The sequence below is a fragment of the Barbus barbus genome, assembly GCF_936440315.1.
Source record: "Barbus barbus genome assembly, chromosome: 31".
NCBI classification, from domain to species: Eukaryota; Metazoa; Chordata; class Actinopteri; order Cypriniformes; family Cyprinidae; genus Barbus; species Barbus barbus.
The window spans coordinates 21,514,105-21,536,406 of NC_136759.1; the positions used below are offsets into that span (position 1 = coordinate 21,514,105).

A 22,302-nucleotide genomic window follows, 5' to 3' on the forward strand; every position below is an offset into this window, starting at 1 on the left:
AAATTGAGAAACTAACGGAATGCATAGTCGATATAAAAGACTGGATGACGAGTAACTTCTTACTGCTAAATTCTGAAAAAAACAGAGGTGTTAATTATCAGACCTAAAAACCCCACATGTAATAACCTAGAACACTATCTAACACTTGACGGCTGCTCTGTCAATTCTTCTTCATCAGTTAGGAACCTAGGTGTGCTGTTTGATAGCAATCTTTCATTTGAAAGCCATGTTTCTAGCATCTGTAAAACTGTGTTTTTCCATCTCAAAAACATATCTAAATTGCAACCTATGTTCTCAACGTCAAATGCAGAAATACTAATTCATGCGTTTATGACCTCAAGGTTAGACTATTGTAATGCTTTATTGGGTGGTTGTTCTGCATGCTTGATCAATAAATTACAGTTGGTCCAAAATGCAGCAGCTAGATTCCTTAATAGAACCAGGAAGTACGACCATATTAGCCCGGTTCTGTCAACACTGCACTGGCTCCCTATCAAACATCGTATAGATTTTAAAATCTTGTTAATTACTTATAAAGCCCTGAATGGCTTAGCTCCTGAGTACTTGAGCGAGCTCTTATCACATTATATTCCTCCACATCTGCTGCGTTCTCAAACCTCTGGCCGTTTGATAATACCTAGAATATCAAAATCGACTTGATATTCAGCAGATCCTTTTCCTATTTAGCACCCAAACTCTGGAACAATCTACCTAACGCTGTTCGGGAGGCAGACACACTCTGTCAGTTTAAATCTAGATTAAAGACACATTTCTTTAACCTGGCTTACACATAACACACTACTACACTTCTATTATTCAAATCCGTTAAAGGATTGTTAGGCTGCATTAATTAGATCAACCGGAACTGGGGACACACCCCATAACACATGATGTACTCGTTACATCATTAGAAGAATGGCATATACGCTAATATTTGTCTGTTTCTATTCTGTTTCTCAGTCCGTGTCTGGATCAGATGGTGGATCGGCGCTGGGAGATGATGTATGTGGTAGAGCCCTGAATTTCGGCCAAGGCCCGACTTTTACGCCTCTAGGGCCGGGCTAATTTTCACGTAATAGTTCAGACACGGGCCAGGCCTCGGGCCTGTTTTGGGTTTCTCCTTATTTTTATATTGTAGACATCCATCGATTAGTGATGAAAAAAATTGCCGCGCTGGTGGAAACAAGACGAGACCGTGCTGCCACGACTGAGAGCAGCTCGATGGTGTTTAGTGTCCCGCAGCAGCAGCAGGTGACTTAGTTCTGAATAGTTCTGCGTTCAAATGCACTCAATAGGCTAAAGCTTGCTGCAAACCCCAGCAAACATAACCAAGAATGTGTCTGCGGGAAATAGTAAGGAGATATTTGAATTATTTCCTAATAAACTAATGTTTTCTGAGTCCGTGTCGCAAGGATGAAGTTGCTGATCCTGACTCGCCGTCTCCTCATTAGACGCGCCTTTAGAGAGAAATGCATCTTTATTGATTATGATTAAGATTATAATAAGAGTTTTTGTTTTCAATTTTTTTTTCGTTAAGTGATAATTTAAAGCTTTCTATAGATATATTTATCATGTCTGTGATATCATATATTTATCATGTTTGCTCCGCTTCGGTTCATTTTTGTGAAGCGCTCCTGTTCAAGACGAGACGGCAGAAAGTGCATCATGTTTGTTTTCTTTGTTTTATAAAAGAACTACCTTTTGTTGATATTGTGAGTGCACACAAATACAAGTAGACTCTTTACAGTTCCGAATTATGTATTACTCTTACCTTTATCAAAAAACAAAACAAAACAAAAAATGACATTGTAGGCTATTTTAATTAGTTTCCACTGAAAAAAAATCCAAGTGTTTATAATAATAATACTATTAATAATAATAATAATAATAATTTGTTACATTTATATAGCGCTTTTCTGGGTACTCAAAGCGCTTTACATAGAAGGGGGGAATCTCCTCAACCACCACCAATGTGCAGCATCCACCTGGATGATGCGACGGCAGCCATATTGCACCACACACCAGCTTATTGGTGGAGAGGAGACAGAGTGATGAAGCCAATCAGTGTATGGGGATGATTAGGAGGCCATGATGGTCAGAGGCCAATGGGGAAATTTGGCCAGGATTTTTAAGGACCACAGAGAGTCAGGACCTCGGTTTTTAACGTCTCATCCGAAGGACGGTGCTTTTTACAGTATAGTGTCCCCGTATAGCGCAGGTTTAACGTTTAAACATTGTTATACGCTTGAACTGTTTTAGTATATCTATTGATTTTATTTTAGGCAAGTCGTGATGATATGAGAAGGCTAAATTGATTAAACATAGGCTATGATCAGCTCATGCCGCTGGCCGCTTGGTCGTTACTTAAAAAAAACTAAAACTTATAGGCTATTTAACGAACAAAAATGCTCCAAACGTTTTTCTAAATTAACTTAAAAAAACTAAATGAAATATAATAATTTTGCCATTACACACAAAACTTAACTATTTTAATAGCCGAAACAGTAGTATAAACGGTTTTAGGATAAGGGGGAAAAAAAGACGGGCTCGAGTCGGACTCGGGCTGGTAATTCTGATAAGCTGTCGGACGTGGGTCGGGCTAGGGCCTGAGCGTCTCGGGCCAGGGCCGGGCTAGGGCCTAAATTTAAGGCCTGTGCAGGGCTCTAGTTATGTGGCCCTAATCGTCGGTGGAGGCCGGACACCTGGATGACCCCAGGGACATACCCCCAGTGAAGACCTCAACTTAAAATACAATAAAACAAAATAAAACAAATAACTAAAAATATAATAAAATACCGAACTACATAATACTATTATTGTTAGAAATTGCAACAATATAAAAATAGAAATATAATACATTTATACATTTAAAATTTTAATTAAAACCATAAATAAACAATATCCTGGCCAGAGGAGAACTGGCCCCCTGACAGAGCCTGGTTTCTCCCAAGTTTTTTTTTTCTCCATTCTGTCACAGAGGGAGTTTTGGTTCCTTGCCGCTGTTGCCTCTGGCTTGCTCAGTTGGGGACACTTAATTTCTAGCAATTATCATCAATTTGATTTCACAGATACTATTTCAACTAAACTGAGCTAGACAATGACATCTCTGAATTCAATAATGAAATGCCTTTAACTGAAAATTTTATGTTTAATCTTATTATTATACATTACTGACACTATATCCTCCAATTTGATACTGTTAAGTGCTTTGACACAATCTGTATTGTTAAAGCTCTATATAAATAAAGGTGACTTGACTATTATTGTTGCAGGCGATTAAACAACTGGGTAAACAAAAAGTGGCTTTAGAAGTCAAATACAATTAAAAATCTACATCCATTTTACAACTGAAATAGACTTAGGGGTGTTTCAAAAATACTTTTCTTTCTGTGATATTTTTATTTGTTGGATTATGTACATATGCATTCCATCTTGAGGCTTTTCAATTGAATTTCTCTAATAGCAGGAAAATTGACATTGGAGCAAGAGTTATTTGACAGCATTGACTAATGAATCAGCGTTGAGGGAAAACTATCCAATGCAATATGAGAAATATTCCAGCAGTAGTTACAGTCACAGCCCTAAGAACACATTTTTCTCAAATTATGTAGATGAACTTTGAAGGTAATGTGAAGAGTTGCCTTAAGCATGTCGTATACTGTGCCAAAGCACTTAATTATGGGTAATCAAAAGTTATTAAGAAACTTATCTGGTGGGAGCAGGATGCTGCTGTGGGGAAACTAGTAACTTTTGCAGCGATAGCGAAAAGCAGGTCTTTAAAAACCTGACGTGTTTTAGCATCTAGGGCATGTCTGGGCCTTGAGTTTATTCTGACCTGGACTTTAAACTCAGAAATCTTCGCCTTCGTTTGCGGCTGGAGGGCGAAAGTGCAGGTAAATACACTCTTCAAAATAAAGGTTCTTTTTTGGCATTGATGAAGAACCTTTAACATCCATGGAATCTTTTAGTTCCACAAAGGTTCTTTATAGTGGAAAAAAATATAAAAATAAAGTTACAAAAGGAGATTTTCACAGCAATGCCATAGAAGAACCATTTTTTAACCTTTAAGGCCCCGTTTACACTAGTGCGCTTTCGTTTTAAAACGCATAATTTTTGCTACGGTTACGCCTATTGTTTATACTACTCCGGCGTTTTCGAGGTCAAAAACTGAGATTTTTGAAAACGCTGCAGACCCCATTTAGTTTGAAAACTCCAGGGTTGCGTTTCAGTGTAAACGGACCAAAATGGAGACCACATTCGCTCTGCATATCCTTGACGGCCGTGTAAACAATAACATCGTGCTCGTTATTGTACCCATAGATATGTATGGGTAGATTCTGGACTGCTCCAAGCACATCGATGCGTCCGGCATCTAAATAATAGGGAATCTACCTTTACACTTCTGTGGTTGTACCTGCATAAATGGTCATGTGACATGCGTTTTCGGTTGTGTAGTGTAAACGGAGATCGTTTCGGAAACGTGGCGGAAACGCCAGTGTAAACGTTAATCTTTTTCATTCTAAAACGCCGTTTTAAAACGAAAACGCACTAGTATAAATGGGGCCTAAGTGAGCAATTCCTAAAAGAACCATTTTTTCTTAGGCCTCGTTTACACTTGCATTTGAAAATGCATTTGAATGCAGACGCATCCGCCATCTAAATAGAGGATCTATATCTATGGTTGTACCTGCATGAATGGTCATGTGACATGCATTCTCTCGTTTTCACATTGGTTTAAATAGGATAATCTTGCACCACATTGATATAAAATACAAAGAGTATAAGAAAATATATTCGAGTTGTTGTTAACAACATGAAGTGCATGAAACATTATATTACGCAAAGTTTTCCCAAACTGGGTTTGTGAAGGAACTGCAGAGGGTTTATGAGTTCAATAAAAAGCTAATAATTAAACAAACAAAAAAATGTTAAACTAAAAGAAATCATTTTAAAATAAATCAAAGCACTTACAGAAAAAAATTAACATTGTGTGTTTACCTGCATGTCATGTGACTATAACCAACATCAGAGAACCATGAGCATGCAAATGTGATACTTCTATTTTAAAATCTGAAAGAGGATCAGATGACAAAAAAAACGGTGAATGTGCATTTCAATGTGTTTGAAAGACAAACAAAAAAGTAATACATGGTAAAATAATATAAAAATGCATATGTTCATCAGTAGTTGATGCAATGTTGAAACATTTCTTAAACCTGAAATGATTTTTGTAAAACCAGTTGTCCACCTGACTATTGACTGGTCTCTGTGTGAATGTCCACAAAACTGGACTTTCTGAGTGTATACAAGACGTAGCCTATTTTAGAAAGGAAAATGTAAAAGATGAAAAAGAAGAATTAAGGAGAATCGATAAATTATGAATAAAATATTGCTATTGTGTAAATAATATGTAATCCATAAAAAAGTAATTGTAGTCTGATTATGAGTATTTTAAAATGTAAATTAATCTAAATACAAGTGCATCATTTTTGATACAAATTATATGTAATCCCATAAAGAATCTTTTGTGGACTATAAAGATTCCATGGATGTTGAAGGTTCCTCATGGAACCCTCAATGCCAATATAGAACCTTTATTTTTATTAAAATGTTCTTCACACTAAAAAAAAAAAAAAAATGAAAAGAACTGCTCACTGAAAGGTTTTTGGGGAACCCAAAATGCTTCTCCTAGCATCGCTGTGAAAACCCCCCTTTTGAAGCTTTATTATATTCTGACTTAAGCTTGTGGTTTCTGAAAACGCCCATCGTCCTTTATTCTATACAATTGCGTTCCTATGGCTGACTCACCCGGGCAGGCAGTCTCCGCATACGGCGTTGCTGGTGGTGGAGCAGTTCCCCTTCTGGAAGCGGTTGAGGAGGGAACAGTCCAGACAGGGCTTGCATTTCTGCAGGCTGCGGTCCTCTTTGAAACGACTGGCTCTGCAGGGCACACACTGGGCATCCTCCCCATAGCCAAAGCCACATTCCTGCGAGGATTAACGGAAGATATCTCACTGCCGAGGAAGGGAAGGGCGAGCCACGCTAAAGAAAAGCGCCAATGTGGACTAACAAGAGACCGAGATGAAATAATGATCACTGTGTGTGTGTGTGTGTGTGTGTGTGTGTGTGAGATCCCCCTGCTGAACAAAGGCCAAGCTTCTTTTCAGAGAGTCTATCTTACACAGGCAATAATCTCCCTGACTCTCACAGGATCAATGAACAGCCTTCTGCTCCGGGCCCCCGAAGGACTCCGCATTTGAATCAGAAAGGCCCACGGGGACGCCCATTGTTGGTTTATTGGGAGTTTATTGCAGAGGTTTTGTCGGGCCTCTCTTCAGCCAAAGTGTGTGCGAGAGATATTGATATTGAGAGGTTTTGGTAAGCGTAACGAAATCCTTTAAACTAAAAGATTTACTGAGATTAAAGATTTTAAGTTTTAGTAATGCAAACACGAAGATTTAAGTTTGCATATATAATGTTTACACAATAAACTTTGCTTTCTCTGTTAGTTTCTCACCACAGAATCTGGAATGCACCCACATTTCAATATTAAATTAAAATGATAAAATTTTATAATATAAATCAAATTTTTGCCACTCAATTTTATATTTTACATCTTATAGATTCTCCATTACGAATAAATCATAAGATAAATATATTGCTAATCTAAAAATATATAAAAGATTAAAGATAAATTAATTAAAAAATATATTTTTAATTAAATGCAAGAGACAAAAAAAACTAACTTTCTCTTTAACAAAAATGTTCAGTTTCCACAAAAATATTAAGCAGCTGTTTTCAACATTGATAATAACAATAAAAAAAATTCAAATAGCAAAATAGCATATTTTAATAATTGCTAATGGATCATGTGACACTAATGACAAAACATCACAGGAATAAATTCCATTTGAAAATATATTAATATTAAAAATAAAAAGTTGTTTTAAATTGTGATATTATTTTGCAAAAGTACTGTTTTTACTGTATTTTGGATCAAATAAATGCAGCCATGGTGAGACAGACTTCTTTCAAAACATTATAAATCTTAGAACAGTAGTGCATATATATAATAGAAATGTGTGTGTGTGTGTGTAGCTAATTGTAATTGTTAAAAATAGAAATGTGTAAAATGAAATTGACTGAAACATGCCAAATCTATGTCAGTTCCTCCAAATTACTTTAGGCCTCTTGTTCTTTAAGGAAAATGTTCTTGACAGGTTTCGTGAGATTCACCCAGAAAAGCGATCTGTGTACATACGCAAATCCAAATCATGAAAGAAAGCTGAAGAGAGGTCTCGATGTCTAGCTGTGGGATCGACAAGATTTCTCAGCGCTCTTGAATAAAACAAGACAACACCATTTGCATTGTTCCCTAAATACAGGCCCATTTCATTTCAATACAAGATCTAAAACGGTGCAGTTTGTGTAATAATTGTACAGTACACATGCAACCTCTAAGCAAAACATGACAAAGAGACCACAGAGAAAGTGTCTGAGCATGACTAAATGAGGATTAGAACAACAGAACAGAATACAGTCGCCTTTATCTAAGCAACTAGCAACAAAACACTAGTATTTTGCTCACAAATGAGACAGAAAATTCAGATGTTCTAATGGGTTTAGAATGGCCTTTCCTCGAACTGTGACGAACAGGCATGTTTCTGTACAACATGTTGGACTTCTGCGTTTTTGCCACATTGAGTTTGACATTAAGAAGTGAAATGTAAACTTTTTTTTTTCCATGCTCCAGGATCTAAACTGAAATCTTAAGTGCCGCTTAATTAGCATTACTCGGAACAGATATTGATTCGTGTCAGCTAGAGAAACAATATAGTTTGTGCAAAAATTAAAATTCTGTCATCATTTACAGACTTCATTTAATAGAATATCTGGAATCAACTGACCCAAATTAGTTTTGACAGCAAGATTTCTGCTGAATGACTTCTCACACAAAGCTACTGTATATGGCATCAAACGACTAGGAATGTAACGCACACAAGTCATCTTGATTGCTTTTAAGGTACTTTTTATAGTCCTGTATTTCACAATTTGTTTAAAAAAAATCTCTTTTTGGGTTCTACTTCTTAAAAAAAACTACTGTTTTAAAAGTGCACATTTATTTTACACAAGTTTATTTTTTATTTGATCAAAATAATAAAAATGTCGATATTGTGAAATATTTTTACATTTTAAAATAACCATTTTCTATTTTAATATAAACTAACAGTCAGGTTGGAAAATAATTAATACTGTAAAATAATATAATACTATAATAATATAAAAATTCAATTATAAAATCCTAATATAATAAAATTAGTTATTATTTATAAAAGTAATAGTAATACTGTAAAATATTGTTACAATTGAAAAAGGTTTCTTGAATATATTTTAAAATATATAATTAACATGAATAATTTAAATATATAATTCATTTATATATAAATGTCATTTATTTCAGTGATGGCAGAGCTGAATTTTCAACAGCCAACAGTCTTTAGTGTCACATGCTCAGTAATAATCAGCAATTATTGGTTATTAGAAAGTAGAAAACGTAATATTTGTGTGGAAAAAATTATACATTTTAAAAGGTTTATTTCTTGACTAGAAAGTTCAAAAGAACAGCATTTATTTGTAAATCTTTTGTTTCGTTATAAATGTCTTTACTGTGACTTTTGGGTAATTTCATTAGAATTTTGCTGCAAATGTTTTTGAATGGTACAGTATTGTGGTTTCCACAAAAATACTAAGCAGCACAACTGTTTTCAACATGGATAATAAGAAATGTTTCTTGAGCACCAAATCTTAAAATGACATTACATAAAAAAAATATTAAATTAAAAAAATTAATAAAAACTGTTATTTTAAATTGTAATAATAATATGACAGTTTTAACTGTAATTTTAAGCAAATAATAAATGCAGCCTTGGTTAGCATAATACTAAAAAAAATCTTTATTAACTTTTAAAAAAATAAAATAAATGAATGAGTGACCCTTGAAGATTACTTGACATCTTCGAAATCTGCCCTAGGATGCTTCTTCAACTTTATAAACAGCACAGTCTGTAACCGTCATCCATTAAACAAACACATCTCCTCAAACAATCCCGTTCCCACCAGTCGCATTCCAGCAGAGGAGTGTCATGCGGAGAAAAGTGAGAGGACCTTTGTGGTTTGATATCACCCTGCACTATTGTTTTTTTCCCAGCTGCCCCTTCCCAAGTCAGGTCACCCTTACCTGCCTGCATTTCCACCACACTGAGCTGGATTAGAGAAGAGGCTCATACATCATTAACGTGGAGATCGGCTTCAAACAGGGGGCTTCTTTCTACACCGCGATCCAGTTTCCCAGCTTGGGCACACATGGATTACTGGCCTACGTGAGAGAGCTAGTGACAAGAGCTCTCCACAAAGCCTGGCCCGGGGATCAGACGTGGTTCAGCAACTGTTAGAGAAGACCGATTTGGCTCTCTTAACACAGGCCCTCCAAAGATTGCATATAGGCTGCCTGAACAGAACGACACGACAACTGTTGTTGCCTGGCCACAGCCCTTATAAGACCTTCCTCTCCAGCAGGGCAAAAGAGGGGGGGGGGGGGGTAAAAGAGGTATGGCCACTCCGCTTGAAGGCATGATGCCATTCCCGGAGAGATAATCAACAACAGAGGGAAGGGGGGGAAGAGAAATCTAAGGAGCTCTATAACCCCCTGTGGTTTGTCTGTTGGAGTGTGTTGCTGGGATCTTCAAGCGTTTAGGAGTTCAAACAGCTAGCTGGATCTGAGATAAAAGCCATTCAGGCTCGCAAATACAGCTCAGAATGTGTTTGCGTGTCAGAGCTCTGGCTTAGTAGTTTTCACTGTGGTGATAATATAGGCAGTAGGAGTTTGAATCTGGCTTGCAATATTTCATAATCCAAACTGGACATCAGATGAGGAGCCAATGAGGATTCAGGCTCCTGAATATGGCTCTGAAAGTGTCTATGTGTCAGAGCTGTGGCTTAGTAGTTATTACTGTGAGCTGTGGTTCTCAAAAGAACAAGTAGAGTTTGAGTCTGGCTCGCAACATTTATTTATCCTATTTCCTCCAACATTTTCCTGTTATCATTTTAATAAAAAATATAAAAAGCAAAAAAAAGTATACGTGTCAAAGATATGGCTTAGCAGCTATTGCTGTCATCTGTGGTGCTCTTAAGAGCAGTGGCAGTTCGAATCTGGCTCGCAACATTTTATAATTTGGATGTAAGAAAAAAAGCCAATGAGGATTCAGGCACCCAGATGTGGCTCTGAATGTGTCTTTATGTCAGAGCAGTGGCTTAGTAGTTAGCACTGTGAGCTGTGGTACTTACAAGGGCAACAGGATTTTGAATCTGGCTTGCAACATTTCCTAAACCCAGCTGGACTTCAGATACAAGCCCATAAGGATTCACGCTCCCAAATATGGCTCAGAATGTGTCTATGTGTCAGAGTTGAAAAGTTATCACTCTGAGCTGCGTTTCTCGCACCAGAAGTTCAAATCTCACTCACAACAGTTCCTAATCCTATTTTCCTATAATTTCCTGTCCTCTCTTTGTTATTATTTCAACAAAAAGTGTGTCAAAGGCAGTCACTACACAAACTAATGGTTTTATCCAAATATACCTCCTGTCTACCATTGGTCAGACAATCAAACAGAACTGCTCCAATATAATCTATAATAAATAGATTTGGCAGGGGCGTGTCCGAAAAGTTAGCACACACACGCGTATATAAAGCCATAGTGCTCCAGAGGGCAATCTGAGTTTGAATCTGACTTGCAACATTTTCTAATCCGGTTTCCTACATCATTTCCTGTCTGCTTCCTGCTACTGTTTTTAAAAAAAGTCAAGAGGTCAAAAGAGGTCAATACACACTATATAAGGCCCTAACTAACAGGCATGTTGCAATAAGACGGTGAACAGACCAAACTATTGTCCGTGTGCAGATATTTAAGCAGTACAGTGCAACCTAAATTAAATGCATTTTACACATTATGTAACCTCTAATAGCAGATATGTATATTTTTGCTATAAAATAAAAAGTTAACAATGCCACCTCTATTCTTTCCAAATGCCTGTTTTCACAGTCCAGAATCACCCAGGAACAATCTTGTCTAAGAGGACTCACCAAACCAGTACCTGCAAGTACCATTTTTCCACTATCTCTAGATCAGATTTGAGTGAGAATGCCAAGCAAAACAGCAGGATGGATGCGTGATAGAGGAGAGCTCTGGATGGAGTAAAGCATGTTCAGACACACAAGTGTTTTGAAGTCAGCATATTTAAAACCCCAAAACACTGTTCTACTAAATTAACCTGAACCCTCCTGCTCATCAATACTTCCTATCAAAGCAAAAAGTTAACTACTTATTTCACCCAGCAGGTAAGCTTTAAGGGTGAATCTCATAAAACTTGTCAAGAACATATCTGGGTCATATTTCACCCCCAAAATCAAAAGAAGAAAATAATTATATTTTGCTTAAACATTATAGGATTAAAAAAAGCATTGCATTACATTACAATATGTAAACTTTATTTGTACTTAATTGTCATAAAAATAATGTAACAATGCAAAAATAAATGATCCTAAAACACATTTTAGTGTGTCTATGCAAAAAATTTAATTAAAATTAAAAATTAAAAAGATTTCTTGAAAAAGTAATTGAAAGTGAATAAATTAAAATCTATTAAAATCTATTTAGAATCTATTAAGACAAAAAATGCATTTTTGCTAAGATGGGTTTCATTTAGCATGCAATCCTCCATGATGCTTAGCAGTCAGGAATGTGTGTGAATGTTTATGAGGTCTGTTTTGAAGAAACTGCACATCTACATAACGATGAATCCATTGACGTATTGAAAAGATAATTCATCAAAAGTCCTGATTTACTTCCAGAATCATTTAAAGCAATAGTTGAAAAGCAATGAGAGTCATCATTTATTGATTCAATTCAAACCCTCATGTTGTTCCAAACTCCTATCTGTCCAAGCTGTCTGATTGGTGAAGAAATCTTTTGAGTTAGATCTTTCAAGGGTGATGGGCAAGACAACTGCGAAACGTCTGTGCTTCGGTCTCAGATGCGAAGCACACTGCATCAAAATGTATATCATACAACAAAACTTATACTGGAGCTAGACCGATCTCACGGCAATTCGTACATATTTTACGAGGTGGCTAATTCGTACGCATTCGTACGACCTCACTCGTACAAATTCATAAGATTTTTGCCAAATCGTACTTATTTTACGAGTTGCACAATTCGTATGAATTTGTACGAATTACCTGCACCTAACCCCGCCCCTAAACCTACCCATCACTGAAGTTTAGACAAATCATTCAAGTGAGGTTATACGAATTAGCCACCTCATAAAATACGTACGAATTGGTCGTGAGACAGCATTGTTGACACGTCACTATTGGAAGGCAATACATAAAACATCATTAAAACACTGTTAATTAAATATCTATATCGTTGTTTAGAGTTCACCTGTCTGATTCGTTCTCAAATCAAACTGACTGGGTTCTCGAGACACGATCATTTTGATGCACGCAAAATTTTTGAATAACATGAGGCTGGGTTTCATTTTTGTCTGAACTATCACTTTAACAATTACAAAATGCCTATCAACAAATTTGATCTTGGCTGTTATCACCTTTTTTAGGTGAAAGACAGTGTGTAGGTGGGGGTTTTACAAGCTGTTTGACTAGTCATGGATCTGAAAAACAGCAAAAGGGCGTCATGTGAACTGTTCTTCAGCTCTACAAACAAATCATCTAGAAGAGCTTCTGAAGTGTCAGACACTAAAACGACAAAAAATGTTAAGGAGTTGCTATTACATCTATTCTAAGGTTAAGTGTAACTTGTATAGTAAAAATAATGACTCTTTTTAAACAGGTTTCCCAGCACTCCTCCCATCTGCCATTGGTCACAACAAACAGACAGCCCCGCCTCCAAACCCATGCCATTGGTTGAGCCACTGATGCTGTTGTTGGGCAGGTCAGGATGTTCAAACAAACAAAGCAATGTTTTGATAACATCACAGAGACCAAGTGTCTAAACTTTTTTGGAAAATAAACCTACTAATACTAGTATCTGAAACTAAACCACATGATATTGTCCTTGGCTCTAATGAATAGGGTAAACCACAAGTGCAATCATTCACTACCACCTCAGGCCCCAAAGCATTAATTGGCCGAAACCATCTGAAGCGTATAACCAATAAGTGTGTGTTCATGTGTACCAACATGAAAGTCGTGTGGTTAAAAGAAGCATGTGCACTACATTTGTATACATCCAAAAGCCCAATGTACCTGCATTTACCCAGGCATAAACTGTGTAATGATTTCCACACTTCAGAAATACCCCAGACCTCCGTTTAGATTAGGTTTATAGTACAAAACCATGTAATTTCTTAACATGCCATGTTTACAAGGCCTTGAAATTCTCAGGGGTGGCAATGACATTAAAAGGCTTGAAGAAAAAACAGAAGATTGTGAGCAGAAGTGTGGGTGTAACTGATTAAAGCATGGCCAGCGCTCTACAAAGGAGAACAGCGGTTTACCCTCTCTCTTTATGAAAAGGAGGAAGCAATAAATAATTGGTCGGGACAAGCTATTCAAAACATTGGCATCCCCTCTTTATTGCTGAACTCTTTGCTTTTGGTCAGTTTGGTCTTGAAGTCTTTCATGAAGTCTGATGGGAGCGCGTCTCTCGCTCCCAGATTTAATCGCATACGTGGTCTTAACTCAAAGTATAAGAGTCTAAATATATCTGCGTGGAAAGAATTCCAGAATTAAGCTAAATGGGAACCAATTCAAAGGAAGAGTCTGCTTCGGATATTATGTTTTGATTTAAGATGCAATCTTTTTAGGAAATTAAAAATACTAGTTTTATATTTGCGCCAATGTTTCAAATTAGGCTAAAACAAAAAATAAATAACCTAGTGAAGAATTGGCAAACCTTGGATAGCTCTTGTCCAGCATCACACTGTCGGCAGGGAATACAGTTTCCAAACTTATCCTTGTATTCCTGTTCCCTGCAATCTCTTCTCTCCTCTGCCATGACTGCAAACTGTGAGGAACATGACTCAAACATGGTTAATTATTCCATAATATCATTGGAGGTTTACCAAATTGGAGTGCAAGTACCTGCAGCCTTGATGATGTCTAGAGTATATGTACGGTAATTTAGAGCACATTTCAGAATATCATTTTTTTAACTCTTAAAGTTAACAAAAAGCGGATGAAACGCACCATAACACACAGTTGAAGAACGAGTATCCTCTGAAGAAGAAAACTGGAGAGGATCAGAGCCCGGGGCATTGTGAAAGGTCTTTCCCACAAACACTGTGAACACAGAAATCCTTTGATGAATGATTAATGGAGGACACTATATGCATTATTTTTTCATAACTGTGTGAACACCAAGCAAGCAATGATTATTATAAATAAATACCCTTTTTAATGTTCATAATAAAGCATAATATAGCTACTGCTTGTTGAAATCAGACATCAAAACATTAGAAATGCTCTGTAGATGTTTAATATTTAAAGAGGTTTAACGTTGACTGAGTTGGATACAGATGCCGATAATTGAAAATAGGGTAATATTGACTGATAATGATCTATCAGACTCAATTTTCAGAGATTTCACCTACATAAACATTCTGGCTTATACTCAGAAAGTATTATAAATTTAGTTTGGATTATTACATTAGAGAGAGAGTTACATTTCTTCTTTTTGACAATATTAACCAATATGCAATCCACATCAAAACACTGCAATGTAGAAAAGTCTATATATTACATGCAAACAACTATATATTGATATTTAACTGTTTAATAATACTGGCTGAATCAGAAAAAAAACCTTCAAAAATAAATAAATAAATAAAAATGAATTTGGCTGATAATTATTAACTTGTTAGTTATATACTTGATATTCTTTAGACAGAGAGATCTATTATTATTAGCCGATTATCGGCGTTGTTTTTTTTTTTGTCGCTTTTGTTATTGTTATTATAAACATTATCAGATTAAGTACATGTGAAAACTTGTTACTTTTTGTCTAGACCTAATAAATGTTCAATTAAATTCTGAAGTAATTTTAATATATTTTAATAAAGTACTAGTTTGCTTTTGTCGTTATTGTTATTATTATTTCATGAAATACTAGCTACATTATGTTGTGTTACACGTTGAAACCCGGCTTCAAACCATAATAATGCTTTATACTAGTAGGTAAAATATGGTTACCTTTTTGTAACTTTTTAACATGGCATAAAAAAAAGTGTACTGGACGAAATAAAATTAGGTCCCTTATAATAATTCTAAGCTCTAAGCGTTTGTTTAATGTAGTTTTCTGAAGATACAGGCTTTTGGATTCATATCACGCGCTGCAGCTGTGTGCAAAACTTTCTTACCGATAATTAACGAGTCGCTCGCGAGATCGCCGTCTCCTACTGAAAGCTGGTCGGGAACGGGATGTGATCCAGTGCGCTCGCCGCTGAGGTCTGAACCCGTCCAGAGTCCAGCCCTGAAGTCAAAGCTCAGATGAAAGCCTGCGGTCTGTGATCTCCCATCAGCATGTGCATCAAAGCTGCAGACACGTCCTGCACAAAAGCGCTTTAACCTGCCCTGTTTACTCACTTACACCTCTCCAATATGTTAATCCGAATATCTGCAAATGCACAAACCCCGTATGAACACAAGAGAAGCCTAACTGCATGCTCCCGAGGCAGGCACGGATCTGATCTGATCTGATCTGCTGCGGGTGTTTGATGCAGAATTCCCTTTGATATCAGTGACGCCACCTGGCGAGCAGCGATTGGCTGGATTCACTTTTCACATCGATTTCTTGAAATCAAATCTCTTGCATTCACTGGCTCCAAAAAAAGAGTATTTGGAGTGCACTGGAGTCACACTTACATAAGAATGCCATTAAGATAAATAACAGAATATCAAACCAGTGGAATTTATTTAAATGGATAGCCTAAATAAACAAAGCACAGTCCGTTTTCAGGAAAAGCATTTAATAAAAATAAGTTTGTGGGAAACGTTGTTGCTCTTAATGATTGTTCAAGCAAATTCTGTAGTAATTTTAATTTTCAAAGATGTACTAGTACTGGATGCCCTCTGCTGGTCATTTCAATAATTTTTTTTTTTTTTTATAAAATACTGTTTAATGCATGATTCACCTCCTACAATCTTGAGCTAGGTAGGATATATATATATATATATATATATATATATATATATATATATATATATATATATATATATATAACCCTATAGGGTTAGTTGTCACAAATTGTCTACACAATGCCAAGCTATATCATAGAGATTATGGAAATAACAGAAATTAACCGCATTTATTCCTGCTCTCTGGGTTGTTAATACAATGAATGTGATTAATGTATAAAGTTTTGAGTTAAAATGCTTTTGTCATACAGCCACACTACATTGAGACAGAAGTCAGATCTTATGAAGGTAGATTTGAAATGCTACCGAAGCTGTATTTATTTGACTGAAAGTACAGGTAAAACAGTAATATTGTGAAATATTATTACAATTTAAAATAACTTTTTTCTATTTGAATATATTTTAAAATGTACTTTATTGCTGTGATGCAGTCAGTGTCATACAATCTGTAACATGTCTTTTCTGATCAATTGAATGTGTCCTTGTTTAAAAAGGTATTAATTTCTTTTTTATTCTTTATTATTATTTACTGTAAACTTACCCTAAACTGTAGAACAGTAGTGTAAATAAAAAATAAATGCATCCTTTCAAAAACATCTTATTTATTGCATATTTATCAATAGTATTGTGTCTATAATGTTCACTGGAGTAAATAAACCACACTAATTTCCCTATATGGCCTCAACAAAATGATGGACAGGAATTGTTGATTAGTTTTGTTTAAAAAACAAAAAGCAGAGACTTACAAACCTTCATTTCCCAAAATCAAAATTTTTATTAAAGCCAAAATGAAATGACTAGCAATAGGCATATTGTTAAAAATGGGAGTGTGGCAGATTAGATAGAAGTTTTTTGTTTCTGTTTTGTATCTATCTACAGGTCACAGTTATTGTTTAAAAAATCTGTCATTTTACATTTTAAACCAACTTAATCCTTTATTACAGAATTTGAATTATTTAAAGGTTATTTCTCCCAAAAAGCAAAGATCATTTCACTTTATTTTGTGAAACAGAAAATGGAGCCGTTAAGTATCATTCACTTTCATTGAATCTTTTTTTTCCTCATACAATAAAAGAGAATTATGACTGAGATTGTCATAACATTCTTCCTTTTGCATGTCACTTTCTCACCTTTTGCATCCAGGTTCTTTGGATAAAGCACACTCTCTGAACAGAGACTAATGGTGCATGTACTATTGAAGAACCTGCTGAAGTGCAGGTGGCTTTGATCAAAGTGAAGCTGTCATTGGGGAGCTGGGGGGACAAGCGGTCAATCCACACACTAACAATCCCATGAAATTCCACAAATGATGTGACAGATCAGATATGACTGAATTCAGCTTCAGTTTCATGAGCGTCATTAAAATTGTGAACTTCAACAGCTCTGCTGGAGGCACTGAACACTCACACACACTGTCTGAAACCAAACTCTTTGTTGTATTGATTTTTGGATCTCATCAAAACACATTATTTTGGTTTTCCAGTGTTGGAGCCATCTCGAATCTGAGCATCACGGTATGCAACGGCCTCACTACTTGTGCCACCGCACTCATCTGGAAGGAATGAGACAATTATTTGTATAAACACAAACACATTGGATATGTAAATGAGGACATACCATAGACTTCTATTGTTTTTATACAGTATGCAGCTGATCATCCTGTAAATATTACAACCTAACTGAAACATTAAGAAAAAATAAATAAGAAAAAAGTATATTATATATATATATATATGGAGAGTTCATTTGCAAAAACAGATTTCTAACATTTTTAACAATTCTCAAAAATCCTGTTTTTTCATTGTGCATTCCAATTAATCTCAATCAAACTGCAGTTTTTGACTACTTTAAAAAAAAACAAACAAAAAAATCATGATAACATAAAAACATGATTTTTGAAAATTAAAAAAAAAATGGAGTGATCTGTTTTTGCAAATAAACACTATATAGCCTATAGTAGTAATGACTGTGCAAAGAAAAATTAAACACCAACAACAAAAAATCAACTGCATTTTATTATATTCATTTTATATTTATTATTTTATTATTTATATGTGGGGGTTAAAAAACAAGGTTACACTTTATTTTACGTGTCCTTGTTACAGTATGATTATACATTTAAACACTGACTGAGTAATATTAATGAACGACATGTACTAAATATAGGGTTGGGATTAGTGTTTGGTTTAAGGTTATTACATTATGCATTTTATTTAATTGAAAATACAGTAAAACAGTAATATTGTGAAATATTATTACTATTTTAAAATAAAATGATTATTAATTTAAAATAACTGTTTTCTATTTGAGTATATATATACACACACAGTGGTGTGAAAAAGTGTTGGCCCCCTTCCTGATTTTTTTTTTTTTTTTTTTTTGCATATTAATCTAAGATAACACAAGTAAACACAACATGCAGTTTTTAAATGAAGGGTTTTTTTATGTAGGGAAAACAAAATCCATACCCACATGGCCCTGTGTGAAAAAGTGTTTAATAACATATTAGTGTTTAATAAAGTGTCTCAGTTTTGCCAGAAAACATCTTGATGATCCCCAAGACTTTTGGGAAAATACTCTGTGGACTGACGAGACAAAAGTTGAACTTTTTGGAAGGTGTGTGTCCCATTACATCTGACGTAAAAGTAACACAGCATTTCAGAAAAAGAACATCATACCAACAGTAAAATATGGTGGTGGTAGTGTGATGGTCTGGGGCTGTTTTGCTGCTTCAGGACCTGGAAGACTTGCTGTGATAAATGGAAACATGAATTCAGCTGTCAACCAAAAAATCCTGAAGGAAAATATCCGGCCATCTGTTCGTGACCTCAAGCTGAAGCGAACTTGGGTTCTGCAGCAGGACAATGATCCAAAACACACCAGCAAATCCACCTCTGAATGGCTGAAGAAATACAAAATGAAGACTTTGGAGTGGCCTAGTCAAAGTCCTGACCTGAATCCTATTGAGATGCTGTGGCATGACCTTAAAAAGGCGGTTCATGCTCAAACCCTCCAATGTGGCTGAATTACAACAATTCTGCCAAGATGAGTGGGCCAAAATTCCTGCACAGCGCTGTAACAGACTCATTGCAAGTTATCACAAACGCTTGATTGCAGTTGTTGCTGCTAAGAGTGGCCCAACCAGTTATTAGGTTTAGGGGGCAAGCACTTTTTCACACAGGGCCATGTGGGTTTGGATTTTGTTTTCCCTTCATAATAAAAAACTTCATTCAAAAACTGCATGTTGTGTTTACTTGTGTTATCTTTAATTAATATTTAAATTTGTTTGATCTGAAACATTAAAGTGTGACAAACATGCAAAAAAATAACAATCAGGAAGGGGGCCAACACTTTTTCACACCACTGTATATTCCTGTGATGGCAAAGCTGAATTTTCAGCAAGCATATATATCACAATATTCATTAAATAAATGAAACTTTCATGAACATAAGAGACTTTTTAAAAAAAATATATATATTTTTTTAAATCTTACTTAATTATTCCAACTTTTGACTTGTAGTGTATCTAGGCTATGTATTGGCCCCGGGACCACCCTTGAGAACCCTTGCATTAAACTTTAAGCACACCTGTGGACACAGTGCTGGTATCTTTTCTTTGCTGTTTACGGCGTTTCTTTTCCGGAGGTCTGTAGTAGCCGAGCCATAGAGTGGGATAAGGATTCTCTGCTGTAGGTTTCTTGTCAACAAAGTGAAAGCTGCACACGTACAGAGTCTTCGGAGGCTTTTTCAAACAGGTTCCGGAGCCAAATCCTCCTGTCCTCCTCGGCAGTGGGCAGTCGATCGAAGGAAAACCACTGCAGACAGGACCATTATGATTTAGTGAGCGGTTTGTGATCATAACACTCTTGTTTTAGTCACAGGTTTAGTTTATATGTAGATTACATTATTACATAGGCCTATTATTCACACAATAGTAATAAATGATTCATAATTTATTGATTCTCCTTAATTCCTCTTTTTCATCTTTGAAATTGTCCTGCCTTCACAGCATTTGACCAGATTTACAAAAATCATTTCAGGTTTAAGAAGTGTTTCAACATCGCATCAACTACTGATGAACACATTCATTTTTATTTGAATTATCAATCAGTAGGTTATTTAACCATGTATTATTATGTATCATTGAAAGGCTTTTGCCTTTCAAACTCATTATTTACATGTAAAAAAAAAAAAAAAACTCTTTCCCTCTATCTTTCTCTCCACTTACTAGCTTGTACTTATTTGAACAATGACTGAGACTTGGTGTTACGAGCACTTCCTCTGTCTGATTGCCTCTTCAAGATGAATCGCTTTTTGTATTCCCCAATTGTAAGTCGCTTTGGATAAAAGCGTCTGCCAAATGACTAAATGTAAATGTAATGTAATGCATTCCCAAACGTTTTTGTCATCTGAACCTCTTTCACCTATTTACTTTTAAAGGGGTGGTTAAGCTATTTTCGAAGGCTTGTGTTCACGCTTTCTTTATTTTTTTTTTAAATAAATTACATTATCTTTCATATATTTTGCTGCTGTTTCTGTTGTCAGTCTGTTGACTTCCTGGTTCTATGAAGCCCCTTCCTCAGAAATACGCAATAGGCTTAGATTGGTTAGCTGACCCGTGTTGTGATTGTGTGCTCCTGGGGGCAGGGTTTATGTCAATTTTAGGGTCCGAGATATCGCAAACCAAGGAAGAAGCTTGTTGTAGTCCCTGCCAGCCATTTGTTGTAGGCCTTAATTAAGGACCCCATTAAGTACCCCTGAGATTTAAAAATAAATATTTTAATAATTAAGTATCACATTTGCATGTTCACAGTTCTCTGACACTGATTAATGGACAGGTAAACAAAATATTTATCGGAGTGTCTATTTACACTAAGTGCAAATAGCCCATCTTGTTGTTTCAGCGGCGTAGATGGTATGGCGCATGCTTTTTGGCGCGATCGACCCGAGTTCGAGCCCACCTTTTGCCAAACATTTTTTTCTCCTTTTCAAATCTCATATCGCATCAGAAAGGCATTTATTTTCAATAAAAATGAAGGAAATAATCAAAAAGTTGAAAATAAAGTATCAGGTAGGGTTAGGGTAGGTGTAGGGAGGGCTTTATTGTCCCAATAAGGTGGCATCCATTTAATAAATTTGAATTAAAATTATAATTTACGTACGTTATTATTGCGTACTGTTTTATAATGTACTACAATACTGAGGTGCAGATAATTGCCACTATTTGCAATAAGTAGTATAAATAGCAGAAAATCTTGCTATTTTAACAGTGTAAATAGAATCTATAGCTATTTGCACTTAGTGTAAATAGCATCTGTCACTAAAAAAATATGCTATTTGCACTTGGTGTAAATAGCATATCGTTAAAAAATACTGGGCGTTAACGTTAAAATTTACACTGAGTACAAATAGCCGCTGCCTATTTTTATTATCTTTTTTCCTTTTTTTAAGTGGTTTAATTTGATTGTTATTTAAAAATTGTTTATTTTAATTTTACATGATTTATGCTTTAATTGTTAGCTTTTACATTAAACTCAAAAACCCCCTGCAGTTTGGGAAACTTGATGTATCTGTGACAACTTTGTGAGAATCGGCCACAAGGTGGCCCTGTAATAGGCAAATGAATTTGTTTGCTAGTAACTGCAATCTCAAAATTTCTATAAATCATTCAGATTCCCTGAATCAATTGATCATATTAGTTATTTTTTGCAAGAAATAGAATAAATAAATGCATAGAAATTCATTCATAACAATTGTAGGCTACATTTACAGTATTTATGAGCACAGCTTTAATCAGTTTGTAAAGAAATCTGTGATCTTCAAAATGATGTCCTAATGATATTGAAAACATGTTTGTTAATTTGCCAGACACGATTGAATATATTGTTAATGCTATTCCTGAAATATGTCAAAAGATAAAGGTAAAAATCTGTTGAATATATCAACTAAAATGAAAATGTATTGTAAATGTAGATGAACGTTTTTTGTTAACGATTTTGACGTGTTGACCAATGTCTTGTGCCTCATCCCTTCTGCCAGTTCTGTCATGTGTTGTTTACATTGAACTGCTCTAGAAGAATGAAAAATAT

General features: G+C 35.5%; 1 protein-coding gene across 1 annotated transcript in view; it reads right to left on the bottom strand.

Moving 5' to 3' along the window:
- LOC306851802 (tumor necrosis factor receptor superfamily member 19-like) overlaps positions 1-15,773 on the bottom strand; it is a 38,229-nt gene extending 22,456 nt beyond the window's left edge. Inside the window, exons 1-4 of the mRNA XM_079388247.1 lie at positions 15,436-15,773; positions 14,267-14,359; positions 13,974-14,084; positions 5,809-5,987 (exon numbers count right to left, since the gene is read on the bottom strand). Coding sequence (XP_079244373.1) covers positions 5,809-5,987; positions 13,974-14,084; positions 14,267-14,335 — 359 coding nt within the window. The 5' untranslated portion in view covers positions 14,336-14,359; positions 15,436-15,773. The remainder of the gene's footprint in view (positions 1-5,808; positions 5,988-13,973; positions 14,085-14,266; positions 14,360-15,435) is intronic.
- Between the last annotated feature and the right edge of the window lie 6,529 nt (positions 15,774-22,302).